The 17,716-nt window shown below is 35.8% G+C and overlaps 1 protein-coding gene across 1 annotated transcript in view; it reads left to right on the top strand.

Annotated features, from left to right (window-relative positions):
* The window catches only part of ITPR2 (inositol 1,4,5-trisphosphate receptor type 2), a 538,352-nt gene that overhangs the window by 379,044 nt on the left and 141,592 nt on the right, over positions 1-17,716 (top strand). The window contains exons 42-45 of the mRNA XM_060113623.1: positions 5,053-5,253; positions 7,644-7,754; positions 11,773-11,868; positions 13,347-13,469. Coding sequence (XP_059969606.1) covers positions 5,053-5,253; positions 7,644-7,754; positions 11,773-11,868; positions 13,347-13,469 — 531 coding nt within the window. The remainder of the gene's footprint in view (positions 1-5,052; positions 5,254-7,643; positions 7,755-11,772; positions 11,869-13,346; positions 13,470-17,716) is intronic.

Below are 17,716 nucleotides of genomic sequence, written 5' to 3'. Positions count from 1 at the left end.
TTTTGTTTTTATTTCCATTACTCTAGGAGGTGGATCGAAAAAGGTCTTGCTGTGATTTATGTCAAAGTGTGTTCTTCCTATGTCTTCCTCTAAGAGTTTTATAGTGTCCAGTCTTACATTTAGGTCTTGAATCCATTTTGAGTTTATTTTTGTGTATGGTGTTAGGGAGTGTTCTAATTTCATTCTTTTACATGTAGCTGTCCAGTTTTCCCAGCACCACTTATTGAAGAGACTATCTTTTCTCCATTGTATATCCTTGCCTCCTTTGTCATAGATTAGTTGACCATAAGTGCATGGGTTTATCTCTGGGCTTTCTTTCTTGTTCCATTGATCTATGATTCTGTTTTTGTGCCAGTACCATGTTGTCTTGATTACTGTAGCTTTATAGTATAGTCTGAGGTCAGAGGGTCTGATTCCTCCAGCTTCGTTTTTTTTCCTCAAGACTGCTTTGGCTTTTCCAGGTCTTTTGTGTCTCCATACAAATTTTAAGATTTTTTGCTCTAGTCCCGTAAAAAATGCCATTGGTAATTTGATAGGGATTGCATTGAATCTGTAGATTGCTTTGGGTAGTATAGTCATTTTCACAGTATTGATTCTTCCAGTCCAAGAACATGGTATATCTCTCCATCTGTTGGTATCATCTTTAATTTCTTTCATCAGTGTCTTATAGTTTTCTGCATACAGGTTTTTAGTCTCCCTAGGTAGGTTTATTCCAAGGTATTTTATTCTTTTTCTTGCAATGGTAAAGGGGAGTGTTTCCTTAATTTCTCTTTCAGATTTTTCATCATTAGTGTATAGGAATGCAAGAGATTTCTGTGCATTAATTTTGTATCCTGCAACTTTACCAAATTCATTGATTAGCTCTAGTAGTTTTCTGTTGACATCTTTAGGATTCTCTATGTGTAATATCATGTCATCTGCAAACAGTGACAGTTTTACTTCTTCTTTTCCAATTTGTATTCCTTTTATTTCTTTTTCTTCTCTGATTGCTGTGACTAGGACTTCCAAAACTATGTTGAATAATAGTGGCGAGAGTGGACATCCTTGTCTTGTTCCTGATCTTAGAGGAAATGCTTTCAGTTTTTCACCATGGAGAATGATGTTTGCTGTGGGTTTGTCATATATGGCCTTTATTATGTTGAGGTAGGTTCCCTATATGCCCACTTTCTGGAGAGTTTTTATCATAAATGGGTGTTGAATTTTGTCAAAAGCTTTTTCTGCATCTATTGAGATGATCATATGGTTTTTATTCTTCAATTTGTTAATATGGTTTATCACATTAATTGATTTGCATATATTGAAGAATCCTTGCATCCTTGGGATAAATCCCACTTGGTCATGGTGTATGATCATTTTAATGTGTTGATGGGTTCTGTTGGCTAGTATTTTGTTGAGGATTTTTGCATCTATATTCATCAGTGATATTGGTCTGGAATTTTCTGTTTTTATAGTATCTTTGTCTGGTTTTGGTATGAGGGTGATGGTGGCCTCATAGAATGAGTTTGGGAGTGTTCCTTCCTCTGCAATTATTTGGAAGAGTTTGAGAAGGATGGGTGTGAGCTCTTCTCTAAATGTTTGATAGAATTCACCTGTGAAGCCATCTGGTCCTGGACTTTTGTTTGTTGCAAGATTTTTAATCACAGTTTCAATTTCATTGCTTGTTATTGGTCTGTTCATATTTTCTACTTCTTCCTGGTTCAGTCTTGGAAGGTTATACCTTTCTAAGAGTTTGTCTATTTCTTCCAGGTTGTCCATTTTATTGGCATAGAGTTGCTTGTAGTAGTCTCTTAGGAAACTTTGTATTTCTGCAGTGTCTGTTGTAACTTCTCCTTTTTCATTTCTAATTTTATTCATTTGAGTCCTCTCCCTCTTTTTCTTGATGAGTCTGCCTAATCGTTTATCAATTTTGTTTATCTTCTCAAAGAACCAGCTTACAGTTTTATTGATCTTTGGTATTGTTTTCTTTGTTCTTCTTTCTCTAGTTCATTTAGGTGTAAGGTTAGATTGTTTATTTGAGATTTTTCTTGTTTCTTGAGGTAGGCTTGTATAGCTATAAACTTCCCTCTTAGAACTGCTTTTGCTGCATCCCATAGGTTGTGGATCGTCATGTTTTCGTTGTCATTTGTCTCTAGGTATTTTTTGATTTCCTCTTTGATTTCTTCAGTGATCTCTTGGTTATTTAGTAACGTATTGTTTAGCCTCCATGTGTTTGTGTTTTTTACGTTTTTTTCCCTGTAATTGATTTCTAATCTCATAGTGTTGTAGTCAGAAAAGATGTTTGATATGATTTCCGTTTTCTTAAATTTACTGAGCCTTGATTTGTGACCCAAAATATGATCTATCCTGGAGAATGTTCTGTGCGCACTTGAGAAGAATGTGTAATCTGATGTTTTTGGATGGAATGTCCTATAAATATCAATTAAATCTATCTGGTCTGTTGTGTCATTTAAACCTTCTGTTTCCTTATTTATTTTCATTTTGGATGATCTGTCCATTGGTGTAAGTGAGGTGTTTAAGTCCTCCACTATTATTGTGTTACTGTCGATTTCCTCTTTTACAGCTGTTAGCAGTTGCCTTATGTATTGAGGTGCTCCTATGTTGGGTGCATATATATTTATAATTGTTATATATTCTTCTTGGGTTGATCCCCTGATCATTATGTAGTGTCCTTCCTTGTCTCTTGTAACATCCTTTATTTTAAAGCCTATTTTATCTGATATGAGTATTGCTACTCTAGCTTTCTTTTGATTTCCATTTGCATGGAATATCTTTTTCCATCCCCTCACTTTCAGTCTGAATGTCTCCCTAGGTCTGAAGTGGGTCTCTTGTAGACAGCATATATATGGGTCTTGTTTTTGCATCCCTTCAGCAAACCTGTGTCTTTTGGTTGGAGCATTTAATCCATTCACGTTTAGGGTTATTATTGACATGTACGTTCCTATGACCATTTTCTTAATTGTTTTGGGTTTGTTTTTGTAGGTACTTTTCTTCTCTGTTTCCCACTTAGAGAAGTTCCTTTAGCATTTGTTGTAGAGCTGGTTTGGTGGTGCTGAACTCTCTTAGCTTTTGCTTGTCTGTAAAGCTTTTGATTTCTCCATCGAATCTGAATGAGATCCTTGCTGGGTAGAGTAATCTTGGTTGTAGGTTCTTCCCCTTCATCACTTTAAGTATATCATGCCACTCCCTTCTGCCTTGTAGAGTTTCTGCTGAGAAATCAGCTGTTAACCTTATGGGAGTTCCCTTCTATGTTGTCCTTTTTCCCTTGCTGCTTTCAATAATTTCTCTGTGTCTTTAATTTTTGCCAATTTAATTAGTATGTGTCTCAGTGTGTTTCTCCTTGGGTTTATCCTGTATGGGACTCTCTGCACTTCCTGGACTTGGGTGGCTATTTCCTTTCCCATGTTAGGGATGTTTTCGACTATAATCTCTTCAAATATTTTCTTTGGTCCTTTCTCTCTCTCTTCTCCTCCTGGACCCCTATAATGTGAATGTTGTTGCGTTTAATGTTGTAACATTAGGCTGTCTTCATTACTTTTCATTCTTTTTTCTTTATTCTGTTCCGCAGCAGTGAATTCCACCATTCTGTCTGCCAGGTCACTTATCCGTTCTTCTGCCTCAGTTATTCTGCTATTGATTCCTTCTAGTGTAGTTTTCATTTCCGTTATTGTATTGTTCATCTCTGTTTGTTTGTTCTTTAATTTTTCTTGGTCTTCATTAAACCTTTCTTTCATCTTCTCGATCTTTGCCTCCATTCCTTTTCCGAGGTCCTGGATCATCTTCACTATCGTTATTCTGAATAGTTTTTCTGGAAGGTTGCCCATCTCCACTTCATGTAGTTGTTTTTCTGGGGTTTTATTGTTCCTTCATCTGGTACCTAGCCCTCTGCCTTTTCATCTTGTCTCTCTTTCTGTGAATGTGGTGTTTGTTCTACAGGCTGCAGATTGTAGTTCTTGCTTCTGCTGTCTGCCCTCTGCAGAAGTTGGTTCTTTAAAGAAGATCGATAAGATTCTTATTCCCTCAGCAATACATATGGAAGCTCCTCTATGCTGTCATATAGTTTGCTGTAACGTCTCACCTCTAGCAGGAGCACTGAGACCGTGGGGATGCTTATCCATTGCATTGACTGGACAGAATGCATAATCTCTCGTTAGACTTAGTTCTAGAGAGGGTCCACCGCTGGCTGCTGATTCGGTTCCTGCAGGGCCCCGACTGCTCCCGCTACTGGACCGCAGCTGTCAGCAAGCTGGCAAGGTCTCGAAATCACTCTGATAGGTTGTATTTCCTTCCAGAAATTTTTATGTATATATAAGCATACTGATCTGTACATGTAAAGCTTTTAAAAAATACACACACAATATAATGGTCTTCCACTTACTTTTATCATTTAGTAATATATCTTATTACTAAACTACTTATTACTAGATTATGTTTATATCAGTACATATTGAAGTACCTCATTCTTATAGCTTCAGTATATTCCAGTGTTTGGATGTACATTTATTTTTTAAATCAGTCACTTTGTGATGGGTGGGTATGGTGCGGTTTCCAGTTGGGGCTGTTATAAGCAGTATGCCGTGAACCTCTTTGCAGTTGTATGTTAACTGAAAATATTTATAGGTGCTTCCAAGTTGCCCTCCATAATGGTTGCATCATTTACTGTTTGAAGCTACACTGTTTATAAGGGATCATTTAGTTGAATATTTGATTTCTTCTTTCCCTAATGAATTTCTTTCCATTTTTTTCCTTCTCCTTTTCCTACTACCTATTGTTTTTGCCCTTTGTATATAGTTTTAAGACAATGACGTTGAGAAATATTTGTTATGAACCATACTGATAAATATAGATGCTTGGGGGAAAATGCATCTTTTATTTCTTAAACCCAGGAGAAATTTAATAAATGCAAATGCTTCCATATAAATAGCAATTCCATCCCACATTGCCACGGGGATCCTCTCGAGTTAGAAAAACACTCATACGGAGAGAACTGAAAACAATTAGCACAGTGATTTTTTTTTTTTTTAATGCTTCAGGTATGCTTTCTTTTGCCTTTAGAATTTCTTGAGGAATCAAAACAACAAAACAAATTACAACCTTGTCTGTGAGACCCTTCAGTTTTTGGACTGCATTTGTGGAAGTACGACAGGTGGCCTGGGCCTCTTGGGTCTCTACATCAATGAGAAGAATGTAGTGCTGGTCAACCAGACTCTGGAGAGCTTGACTGAGTATTGCCAGGGCCCATGCCATGAAAATCAGGTAACTGTGAAAGCAGTCCTTCATGCACAAGTATTCTGACCAGTCAGCAAAAGGATCAGATTGGTGAAGGAGCCAAGCTTTGTGTGCATATAAAAGATCTTTCTTCTTGCTTTGCCAGATAGTTTTACTTTCCTAACAAAACATACAAAGACTGAATTATGGACTAACAAATACTATGCCATATTTTAATTTAATTTCACCATAAAAGGAAATTCCCATGAAAATATTCCAGATAAAAATCAGAGTTATCAAAAAACGTAAAATAGGTTTTTTCATCATTGATCAGTTTTCATCTTTAGTCAATCTTTCTAGGATTTGTGGCATCAACTCCCATTGGTTTCTTCGGCTCCACTGCAGTGTGTTGTGTATATTATCTCCTTCATATTCACAGTAAACTTACGAAATATGTAATAGTGCTCCCATTTTGCTGATGAATAGGTTCTGACTCAGAAATCAAGTGGTGTTCCAGAGTCTCAGAGTAACTGAATCTGTACGTTGTAGGGCCATTCTTAAAACTGAGGACTTGTGGTTTAGTCTAGAGTGCGCTTTTAACTGTATTACATTTTCCAGGGCAAAGTTTTGACTCCTTTTTCCAGAGTGTCTCTGATTCCATTTTCTTGGATATCACAGAAACATAGAAGGAGTAGACGGTAGAACACTTGGACTAGTAAAGCGGGGGGCACCCTGGAATTTACTGACTGTTCACACCTACACAGATTGTTACAGGGCTACCATCACAAGCATGGATCCACCCCGGAAGGAAGAGTTTTCAAGTCACAAACATTTCTGGATATTAATTTTAAAGACGCCATTGAGACCAGCTATCAGTGCTTAATATAGAAAAGTGAAAAAAGTAATTTGCTTTTCTATTGTGAATTATATGATATATATGTACAAAAATGCACACACACATACATGTAAATACATAAGTATGTAGAGCAAAAACGCAATTATTGACATAAATAATGTGTTAGGGGCATACTTCTTCCCCCCCGTAATATGCACGTGACATGGTAAAAGAGTTTGTGGATTTTGCTCTGTATTATATTTCCCTCTCCTAGGGCAACGATACAAGAAAACCTAACTGTTGATTTAAAGTTAAGGAAATATATGCAAATTCAAAGATTTGGTTTTGTTGTTGGTTAAAATCATATATATCTATAACAGAAAACAGGTATTCTCCACTCTTGGTGTTTTACTAATCAGGTAATCTCTAAAAGTAGAAATTAATAATAAAATAGCATGAATCCCGTATGCTCTGGAAATATACTTACTATGAACCCCGTGCTCTGGAAGTGTGTGGAAAGAAAGAAAGTGGCTAGCAAATTCCGGAAACGATCTGCAAATTGATTCCCTCTAAGTTTAGCAAACATTTTAACAATCAGAAGAACCTCAGGAGATGTAGAAGATGGATGGAAAACACCTCTCTTGGGTGTCAGGGGAGTAAAAATTTCCTTGTATGAAGGGAGAAATGAAGCCCATTCTGAAAAATAACACTCCTTTCAGAGTCACCTTGATTTTACTCTTTCTCATTTATCTTACGTGGGTTTCAATTTTTCAGACACCTTGACAGTGGGTGCTGTGTGGTAAGATGTAGTTTCACAAACTCCAACTCACAGGTTCCTGATTTTCAGGTCCTATAAAATGAATTAAATTCGGAGTCCTAGCACAGTAGACTCTAACCTTCAAAATAGTGACATTTATCTCTCAGGATATTTTATAAGCTTTTCTCAAGTCATATTCCTCTGTGAATCACTTAAGTTTAAGGAATCTTCTGACCTTTTCTCTCAACCACCATAATTGACAAGAAGTCTCCAAAACATCAGGAGGTGCCTTTATTCCCTGTCTGCTGCCACCCAGAATGATCAACAGCATCACTTGTTACTCATTAAACATCAAGTAGCAGATAAATGAAGTTGCTACATCATTTCCAGTAAAGTTTACTTACAAACCTTGGGCATAAGGGGCACATTCCTTTTATAAATAGAAATATTCCTTTAGCCTGGATAGGTCAGATCTTAAAATTCTAAATTTAAGGAATTCCTCTAATGAAGGGCATATTAAAATTTATTGACTGAGTGTTTTACTTAACCATTGTTTTTTGAAATTCTATTAAAATGGTTCATTGAAAAGATACCTGTTTCATACAATGTCTATCTCTATGTTCTTCATACAAAGCCATTTAACTAATACTAACCAACGAATAAAATCTATGCAAAAGAAAAAGTTAAAGTTAATCCTTTGACTTATCTTAGACTTAATCTCAAAGTTAAATTTTAATTATATTTTAAAAGTCGAAAAGCTAGGGTGATTCTGTAATTTTATGTCATGGCTTCTAGGGCACTTATGTGGTAAATAAAGTGTTATTTTATTAACATTTTGTTTCCTAGACATGTATTGCTACTCATGAATCCAATGGGATTGATATCATCATTGCTTTGATTCTAAATGACATAAACCCTCTTGGTAAATATCGAATGGACCTGGTGCTTCAACTAAAGGTAGAGTAAATCCACTATTCGGGGGGGGAAGTGACATTCTCTATATAAAACTCCCTTTCAGAGTTGACTCTAAATCTTCAAGTAGGTCTTGTAAAAAGCAAGGTATTATCGTATTTTCAACTAATGAATTGGCAGAAAGGGATAGTAAAAGCACCGTGAGCACTAAATTCCTGATAAAGTGTCAAATAAGATTTGAGGTAATGTTAGTTGGAGGGTACTTTACTGGTAGTTTTTTTTAAGCAGACACTTTGTTTTGCTGCTTTTCTTCTGCTTTTATTTTCTATTTTTCATTATATAGAGGAGCAAAAGGTTCTGAACATTCACTATCCCATATATTTTTAATTCGTCTTGACTACAGCATTCTATCCAGCAAGTCACGATTAATGAGACTATGTCAGAGGAGGGCTGCATTTTAGTTTTATGTCTCTTTAGTTTCTAAAAGTTGTTTTCTTTTATTATATATTAGAATCTTATTTTTTCCCCCAAATAAGCTAAGCCATTTTCACACTCCCTTTGAGGAGGTGCTTCAACTTAAACCATGCGCATACTTCCCAGCAGTTCCATTTATCAGAGGTCAGGAACACAATGGCATTTTGAAAAACATTTCTTCAACTTTTTGTTCAAGTAGAAACAGATAAATGAATATACACAAGAAACTATATAATCCCAAATATAAAGACATGCTGTTCAATTGAGATGAATTATTAAAGACCACCTATGTTTAGTGTTAAACAGGTTTAAAAATCATTGGTTAAATAAAATTTTTCTGTAAAGACAGGTCGATCCAATATCATAGAGAGAATAAAGTTTAACTTTTTAATGGGTAAATTTATGGCCAAGAAGAATAGAAATGATATTTCTATAATTATGTTTCTAAATATAGATTTAGATATATAATGGAATATATATTATGTATATATATCCTACTTATGTGGAGATTGTGCTAATGGCTCTTAATAAGCAAACAAAGAGATAAGTTCACTATTTTCATTTGCAATATATATAATCTTTGGGTATTTATCTTCATAGATTAGAAAGAAGGTGATCCTTATGTAGATTGAACGTGTGTCCTTTTCCTAATTAGCTTCATGCTTCACTTAGTAAAAACAGCCTAGGCCTATATAACAGACAGCTTAATTTGAATTACTAGGAAAAAATTATTATATCTTGAATTCATTTTTAACCATAATTCATAAAGAAACAGGCTTTTTAAATCCTTTATTTACCTAGAGACTATACCTTTAAATCTCTCTCTCTCTCTTTTTTTTTTTTTTTGGCCATGCCATGAGGCTTGTGGGATCTTAGTTCCCCAACTACTAGGATTGAACCTGGGCCCTCGGCAGTGAAAGTACGGAGTCTAACCACTGGTCCTCCAGGGAAGTCCCTAAGTCTCACTCTTAATTGACATAACTTAATGGGGGAAAATACTGAAGGATTTCTCAAAGTATAGGCATACAGATTATTTACAAATCCAGACCTATGTAAAAAAAACTAAATTAAATGATGTGGTATGACTTAACAGTACAAAGATACTCTTGGCTATTCAAATGGAAATCTTTTTTGAAAAAGGATCATTTAAAATTTCATTCATGTTTCTAGGCATAATTTATATATACCTTTTCAAAATATGACAGTTGGATAGATCAAGTTATATATAAAATACAAAATGAATGAATTTGACTTGAAATATTCATAATTTTCTACTTAAAGAAAGAGATGAGTGTACATTTCTAAAGAATCCATGAGGCTTTATACATAATGGCCAATATGAGAACAATGTTTGTAAGACAGAATGATATAGTATATTGGCAAATTTTAGAAGGTATAGGTAGTATGCTTTTAATTATAAATTCTCCAGAACATTATAGAGATTCCATATTAAAAATGTTAAGGTTTTATTTTATACCATTCACCCTTAAATTTAATTACTTAACCAGTTATAATTTTAAGTATATTTAACTTTACTAATTTACTATACCATTTTATGAATTTTCTCATACATATATCTTGTCCCTTTTAATTTATATTTCATAACTGATCTGGGACTATAAAGTGCTGAATTTATAAATAGGTAGTTTTTTTTGTTACTATTTTTGGTTTTTTGTTTGTTTTTTTTTTCTTCTAAGGACTCCAGCTTCCTTTGGAAGAAAATCCTCTATTAACACACATAAACTTGATTTCTTAGCATGTATAGGCTCTTGTACCTTCAAATTGATTCAAATTTCAGTGAGTCATTTACAAGATTTCTGTTCCTCCAACATTGTATGAAAAAGATTGGTCAGAAAAAATACCGTATTGCCAATAGCATTCTGAAATTGGATGTATTTTTAAGCTATGATGTATTGGGCCTGCTGAGTGAGGTTCATTAGAGAGTACTGTTAGCGTTGCCAGGGTTTTAATTTTCAATTCTATGGGGTCAATTAATATTGCTCTAAGGATCTAAGCTCTCCACTAATACTGGAGCCTTATTTTTTTAGGTATGTTGTTTATATGGGATGCTAGGTTATAAAAAAGGGATTTTAGGATTAGTACAAATCTGTAAAAATTGAAAATGGAACAGAAAAAATAATGCTACCTTTCCCACAAAATCCTAACATCTTTTTAGGATGGGTTAGTGACGTTGGTATCATCATCACCATCACATTATCATCATCATTACTAATATTAGCCATTTAATCAATAGGCTGTATTTCTGAAAGAAAAATAGTTGGGTAGAATTTGGTATTAAAAATATCCAGTGTAATTAGTTTGCACAACTTTAACAAAATTTGTATTGTGAATGCCTACATCACCAAACAACTGATTCAATTTAAGTTTTCATCCCATAAGATGTTAATTTTGAGTCACTAAGAAGCATCTTAGAGCCATTTGGCTCTGCGTGTGTGGAGGTTGAGATTTTTATCTAAGTGAATATTACAAAAAACACTATAGAAATATCTCCCAGGTCATTTTTATCATCTTGCAGTTTGCCACAATTCTAGGGCAGTGCTGTTGAAAACACAGTATAAAGAAACATCATTCCAGGGACTTCCCTGGCGGTCTGGTGGTTAAGACTTCACCTTCCAGTATAGGGGGTGTGGGTTTGATCCCTGGTTGGGGAGCTAAGATCCCACATGCCTTGCGGCCAAAAAAACAAAACTTAAAACAGAAGCAATACTGTAACAAATTCAATAAAGACTTAAAAAAAAAAAAAAGAAACATCATTCCAAATGTTGAGGATATTGTACTTTGTGTTGCAAGATGGTGTATAACAATGTTGTACCCGTTTTGGATAATAAATTGGCTGTATCAGAAACATTTTTGATTTCTATATGTAAGCATGTTTGAGACAATATATTTATAAACTAAATTAGAAAACACCAAAGGCAACATAAGCTGTTTTTATTCTCTATTAAACAGAAATAGAAAATATTCTTCTTCTACAACCCAGATGGTAAAAATGTTGCATATATACTACCATGTAGGGAGACTAGTAAACTGTTATCAATAAATATTTTGTTTCTAACTCATGAATTTAGAATTTTATAGATTAATTTTCACTAATTATTGCTCAAATTTATTTAAAATTTTGATTTGCTAGTGTGTGTTAATGTTTCATGTTAAAACAATTATGCTGAATTCTTTGTAAATTATATGCCATTTTTGTGAAATATGTCGTTGATACTGGTGTCTTGTTAAAGTTTCATCATAGAAATGCCTATTTAGGAAATAGTCAAGGAAGATATGATTAGATTTTAATGCATTATATATAAACTCAATTTTGTGTTTAAAATTCCTTTTCATCAATATTTAAAATATCCTTTGTAACATATCTCTCATATTGATTATTTTTATTTTGTGTTAACAACAAAGTAAAATACTCTATTTTAAAATGTTAATAAGCCAAACTAAATTAGCAGTTTAAATTCTGCTTGATTTTAAAAAAATAGTCCTGATAATCTCAATTAAAACAAATTGAGGGGATCATTAATCCATGAAATAGACCTTTCACGTGTATCAACTCAATCTGTATCTCTAGAACAATGCCTCCAAGCTTTTGCTGGCCATCATGGAAAGTAGACATGACAGTGAGAATGCAGAAAGAATTCTATTTAACATGAGACCCAGAGAACTGGTAAGAAAACTTTTGAAAGCTGTGTTAATAATGTGTAACCTAAAAGGGACAATGTATAGTATGCATGCCAGGGGAAATGTCTACTGGCTTTCACTGCTCTACCAAGGCACAATGGCACATCAAGACCTGCTATTACAAATACCTCAGAAGCCCCATGATAGCGAAGGCCTGTGTGATTTGGGTCCTTATTTCTTCATTGGCTTTATCCACTTTAAGTGCTTTTCTTAACTAGATTTTCACACTTGCCTAAACTATCTGCAAATTATTTTTTGCCAGAAAAAAATTTTGCTTTAGTTTGTGTACTGGAATATAGGTGAGGACGGTATATAAAAATGTTTGAACCCCTCAAAAATTTTATTTCTACCTCTTTCTGAAAATAAAAGCAAAATAAATATCTTTGGTAATTGTTCTTATTAGTAAAATGTTACACGGTACTCAGCCTAGAGGAAACTGTGTGGAGACCTGCTGGGAATTCCGCAGAGATCATTAGTGTGTCTTCCTATTGTAGAAGTTACATTTTCCTCCTCACTTGTGACATGGAAATTATGAAGAAATATCATCATGCTTTAAAATCATTGGGTTTCAAAAGCATTGAGAACATTCTCGAACCATATAAGCCAGTGCCCCAATGACTAAGTCCTAATCTTATATAAACACCACTGTTGGTGCTATGGGGAAACCTATGAAGGCACTCTTTTGCTCTCTTTAATGGTAAGGGATGGATTCAAAGAAGGCAGATAAAGAGAAAGATAAGATGCAGTTTGATTTAACATACATTTAATGAGAGCATAGGACCTGCAAAAAACAAAAGCAAAAAACTCCATTCATGGAAGGCAGTGGGCTAAGAGGAGCAAGGCCTTCCTTATCATTATGGTTAAATGGGGCAATGAGTTATATATTCATTCGACAATATCTCTGCACAATAGCCCTTTGAAAATACCATTTCCTTTGCCTACAACATTTTTATCCCATCATCTACTTCCTCCTTGTGACCTACCCTCAACTTCTTGCCTGAGTTAGTGCCCCTGCCCTGTGCTTGCTGAGTGCCTCACAGTTGTGTTGGCCTCTTGATTTGCTGACAGTAAGTTCCCTGAGGGCAGATACTCTGTTGTATCCACTCTTGGGTCCTCAGGGCAGAGAACGGTGTCCAGCACCATGTGTTCTTGTTATTAGTGGGCCCTTAATAAGTAATGGATGCTTATCAGGGTTCCAACATCTCCCAGTTGATGGGAACTTTGGCACAGTCAACATTAAAAAACCAAAGCCAAATTTTGCAAAGAAAACAGGGAATATTGTAGGAAAATACTTCCATATTCATTTAAATACAGATGGTTTCCTAGGCTGTTTTCATTTAGAATTCTTTTATACTTTTCAAGTCTTAGGAAGCATTCCAAGTTTTAATTACACCTCATAGATGATGTAAATGCATGTTGTTTGTGGCATTTCAAGCCTTCTTTTTCCCCTTTGTTTTTTGATAGGTGGATGTGGTGAAGAATGCCTATAACCAAGGATTGGAATGCGATCATGGGGATGATGAGGGCGGAGATGATGGTGTTTCCCCAAAAGATGTTGGACACAATATCTATATTCTGGCCCATCAGGTGTCACATTTTATATCTTTATATTGTTTTGCTAATCTTATCAATCATGTCTTGTGTCAACGCTTGCTATCATATTTTCAAGTTCTGGTCCCTCCAGTTTTTCAGCACTTGCCTTCCTTGCTCTGGGTCAAGGAGAAGAAAAAGCTCCCAGAATGCCTGATGGTGCCTCCAGGGCTGTGCTAGGGGCTGGTGCACAAGAAAACAATACTTGGTACCAAAAACTGGGCCAGCAGGGAGGAGACAATCCCATGTCAGAGCCTGAGGAATAGGTAAACCATGGCAACAGATGGAAGTCTTGAAGGACAGAGGAAAGAGGCTACTGAGAAGATAGAGAGTATGAAGTAAGGGATTGCGTTTAGGTCAAAACAGACTTCTGGCCTCTTTGAATTGTAGGTTGGCGTGTTTCCTGCAGAAGCTCTAAAGTGGCAGCCTCTAACTGGGTTATATTGGACTTCTAATAAATATAAGGCTAAATTTACAGTCTTTTGAAGGAAAACCATTTCTATTTTATAGTAACTTGTGAAAACAGGCGCTTGATAAATTTTATTTGATAAATTTAATTTCATTAACCTGAAGGTCAGCTTTAAATTTGCATCTTCTAATGCAGAGTTTTTAGAAGTTAAAAAATTGAAGTGACATATGCCCATTTGATTTTATCTATATAGCTCACATTTTCTTACAGGATGAAGTCCAAACTTCTAGACTTTCCCAATCTCTCTTTCTAGTCATTTTCTCGCACTGACAATCTCTTCCTTTTCCTGCTTCCCTGTACATCTTACCAGATAATTGAACAAACATTGGTAGCTATAAGTAAGACTCTGAGTAGATTAATTTTTTTAGTTTTTAAATTTTTCCAGTTTTATTGAGATGTAATAGACATACAGCACTCTGTGAATTTAAGGTGTTAAAAGTTTCCTCTTTTAGACAGTTATTGCCTTTCTCTGTCCTTTGTATAACTGCCTAATGTATGTAACCTCGAATATAACTTTTACAAAATATTCAGGGAAGGAGTCAAATTCTAAAAGATATTAATACAAGAAGCTGGTATCATTTTGTAATATAGTTGCACTACTGAGAAGATTTTTAGGTCTCTCACAGTATAGCGAAATGCACATATAGAACAGAAAAAGGTGAGGGCAAATGGGTTATAGCTAGGAAGACAAGAGAGAATTTTAGTTATTGAGGAACTGAAAGTTAAGATGAAGGGCACACTGAAGGAAGTAGAACACAGAGATTTAGGATGTGGAAAAGAAAAAGAGAGAGGGGGAGAGAGAGAGAGGGAGGGAGAGAGAGAGAAAGAAAGAGAGAAAGAAAGAAAAGAAAGAAAGGAAAGAGAGAGGGAAGGATAGAGAGAAAAAGAAAGAAAGGAAAGGGAGGGATAGAGAAAGAGAAAGAAAAAGAAAAAGAAAGAAAGAAAAAAAGAAAAGAAAGGAAAGAGGGAGGGGTAGAGAAAGAGAGAAAGAAAAAAGAAAGAAAGAAAGAGAAGGAAGGAAAGAAAAGAAAGAGAAAGAAAGGAAGGGAGGAAGGAAGGAAGGGAGAAAGAAATTGGGTGACAGGAATTGAATCAAGCTAGAGAAGGACTGTCCAGAGTCTGAATGAGAGTAGAGAGAAAAAAAAAAGCACGAACTGAGAATTAAAATCATGTTGGCTTCTAGAATGAATACAGAAATACAGTGACACAGCATGGGTACATGATCAAGGAGTTATTTCAGAAGCTGTAGCGTTGTGGAAGGAAAACAGCAAAAAAGAGAAGGGCAGAAGGAGCAGTGATAAATTTTAGAAGAAGGAAGTCAGGGAATACAGCCACCCATGGTCTTTTGACTGAAAGCTAGTCTTGCTCTTTCTGGAAAGGTTATCCCAGCTACACAAGCAAGACCTGACCCTGTGTCTTTTAAGTGGGAAATGAACAGACCAGCCAAGTCAGACCTAGAACAAATAGAGGAGTAGATGTTGGAGCCAGATCACCTCATACCCATGAAGAAAACGTTTAAAAATGCAGTTTCATGTTACTAATTATAATATGAGTAACAATAAAAGATCAACGTCAAGAAAAGACCTATGTTAGGTCAGTCCAGTTTTAAGCAGATTAAGTATAAGAGTAGAGAATACAGATTTTTAAAAACAGGTTAAGGTGAATGTCGAGAAGAGTGGAGCATAAGGATAAAGAATGCAAGTGCTAGTCATGGATTGAAAGATAACGATTTAAAATATGAAAGAATAGGGGCTTCCCTGGTGGCGCAGTGGTTGAGAGTCCGCCTGCCGATGCAGGGGACACGGGTTCGTGCCCCGATCCGGGAAGATCCCACATGCCACGGAGCGGCTGGGCCCGTGAGCCATGGCCGCTGAGCCTGGGCGTCCGGAGCCTGTGGTCCGCAATGGGAGAGGCCACAACAGTGAGAGGCCCGCGTACCGCAAAAAAAAAAGAAGTTAAAAATGAAGACAGCATAAGGTCAATGATTTTGATGGATTTGAGTTTATGAAACTGCTAGGAGAGAACAGATTAAATTCAACGAATGGTGAAATTGTCCAAGGAGTGGGAATTCGGAAGCAGTTAAAAAAAAAAAAAAGTAACAAGGGGTTAAAAACAACTTACTGAAATGAAGAGATGAAACAGTGGATGTGAAAATGGTCTGAATCGTTATCTAGAGGTTTCTGAATTTCTGAAAACCAACATGTTAGAAAAGCGGTCGTTTGCAGAGCTGGGATGGTACAATATAGAGATACATAAATAAAACCAGTCTTCAGGAAGAGGGAGAATGTCAGACTGAGTGAGGGGAAGGAGATTCGGAATTGCTGAATACTTAAGGGCTTGTGGTTAAATTGTAAGAGTGTAAACATGAAACGAGAGTCCATAGGAGTCCCTTCCAGGAACTCAAGGAAAGGACAGGAATGGCAAAATATATGCAACGGTATATATAACCAGCAGTGTAGTTAAGCAAAGGTCTGCTCACTTTCTTACAGTGACACAGGAAGTTGTTGCCTTGCCACTTTATAAATGTGTTCTCTGTGAGGTGACTCCTCCCACCAATTTTAATGAAAAATTCAGTTTTCACCCAGAAGAGAGCCCGCTGTGCTCTTTTGATCTTTCCACAAATGACTCCTTTGGCTTTCTCTAGGCCAGGATATCGTTCTGGTTTCTTAGGAGGCCAAAGATGGTTGCTGAGTTCCTTATGAATCTGTTGTCCAAAGAGCCCCCATACTGAGACACAAATGCCAGAGACAGTGGCTATAAACACGGCTTCAGAAGTAGCCATGTAGCTGTGCTCCAAGAGTTTTCTTGCATCCAGGTTTGGCTGTTTGCATTGCGAATGCAGAATCGTTTGGCTCCGCCATGCTAGTGACTATGCAGATTGATTTCTGCCTTTGCACAGTTCAGTAATTCCAAAACTGAGGTTCAACTTCCTCCTTGTTTTACTATAATCATCTTTTGTACAGACAGTTTATTTTGGTGCCCTCAGACTTTCAATTTTTGTTGTTATTCTTTTCATGGTAGTGAGGTAGTTCTGCTTTTTCCACCATGACATCCTTTTGGCCCTTCCTGTGGTTGGTGTTACAAGAAAAAATAATGCTTCTTGTAAGTGTCTTGTCTGATCTACATAGAACTATAAATACATCAAAAAGGGAATTTCTTAAGTTCTAATACCATAGTGTCGTGCAGAGAATTTCCTTAAAATTCAGCTGTGTGTCCGTTTTAGACTTTCTGTCCTTCACATGCTCTTCTCATGCGTCTCTGTCTCCTCTCTCTGCTCTAGTTTTGATCCTTTATATTCTGCTTTCTTCCTGTTCCTTCTCTTTATTCCTGTCTTTCTATAGAACAATCACTGCCTGCAATCTAGAACATTGCTCAGTACTTTAGGTTAAGTTTAACATATAAGTCATATTGTTTCTTTGATTCCATGTAGCGATTTCTGTTTTTCTGAGACTTTATTTTAGTTTAGTTTCCTTTCTTCCTCAGTTGTGCTGAGATATAATTGACATATAATATTGTATCAGTTTAAGGTGTTACAACAGGTTGATTTGATACATTTATATGTTGCAAAATGATTACCACCATAGCATTAGTTAACACCCAATCCAGTAACATAATATCATTTTTCTTTTGTGGTGAGAACATTTAAGATCTACTCTCTTGGCAACATTCAAGTTTATGATACACTATCATTAGCTATAATCACTGGGCTGTACGTTAGATCCTCAGAATTTATTAATCTTATAACTGGTAGTTTGTAGCCTTTGACCCCCATATC

This window comes from Mesoplodon densirostris, chromosome 11, assembly GCF_025265405.1.
Source record: "Mesoplodon densirostris isolate mMesDen1 chromosome 11, mMesDen1 primary haplotype, whole genome shotgun sequence".
NCBI lineage: Eukaryota > Metazoa > Chordata > Mammalia > Artiodactyla > Ziphiidae > Mesoplodon > Mesoplodon densirostris.
This window is presented reverse-complemented; position numbering and strand designations above follow the sequence as displayed.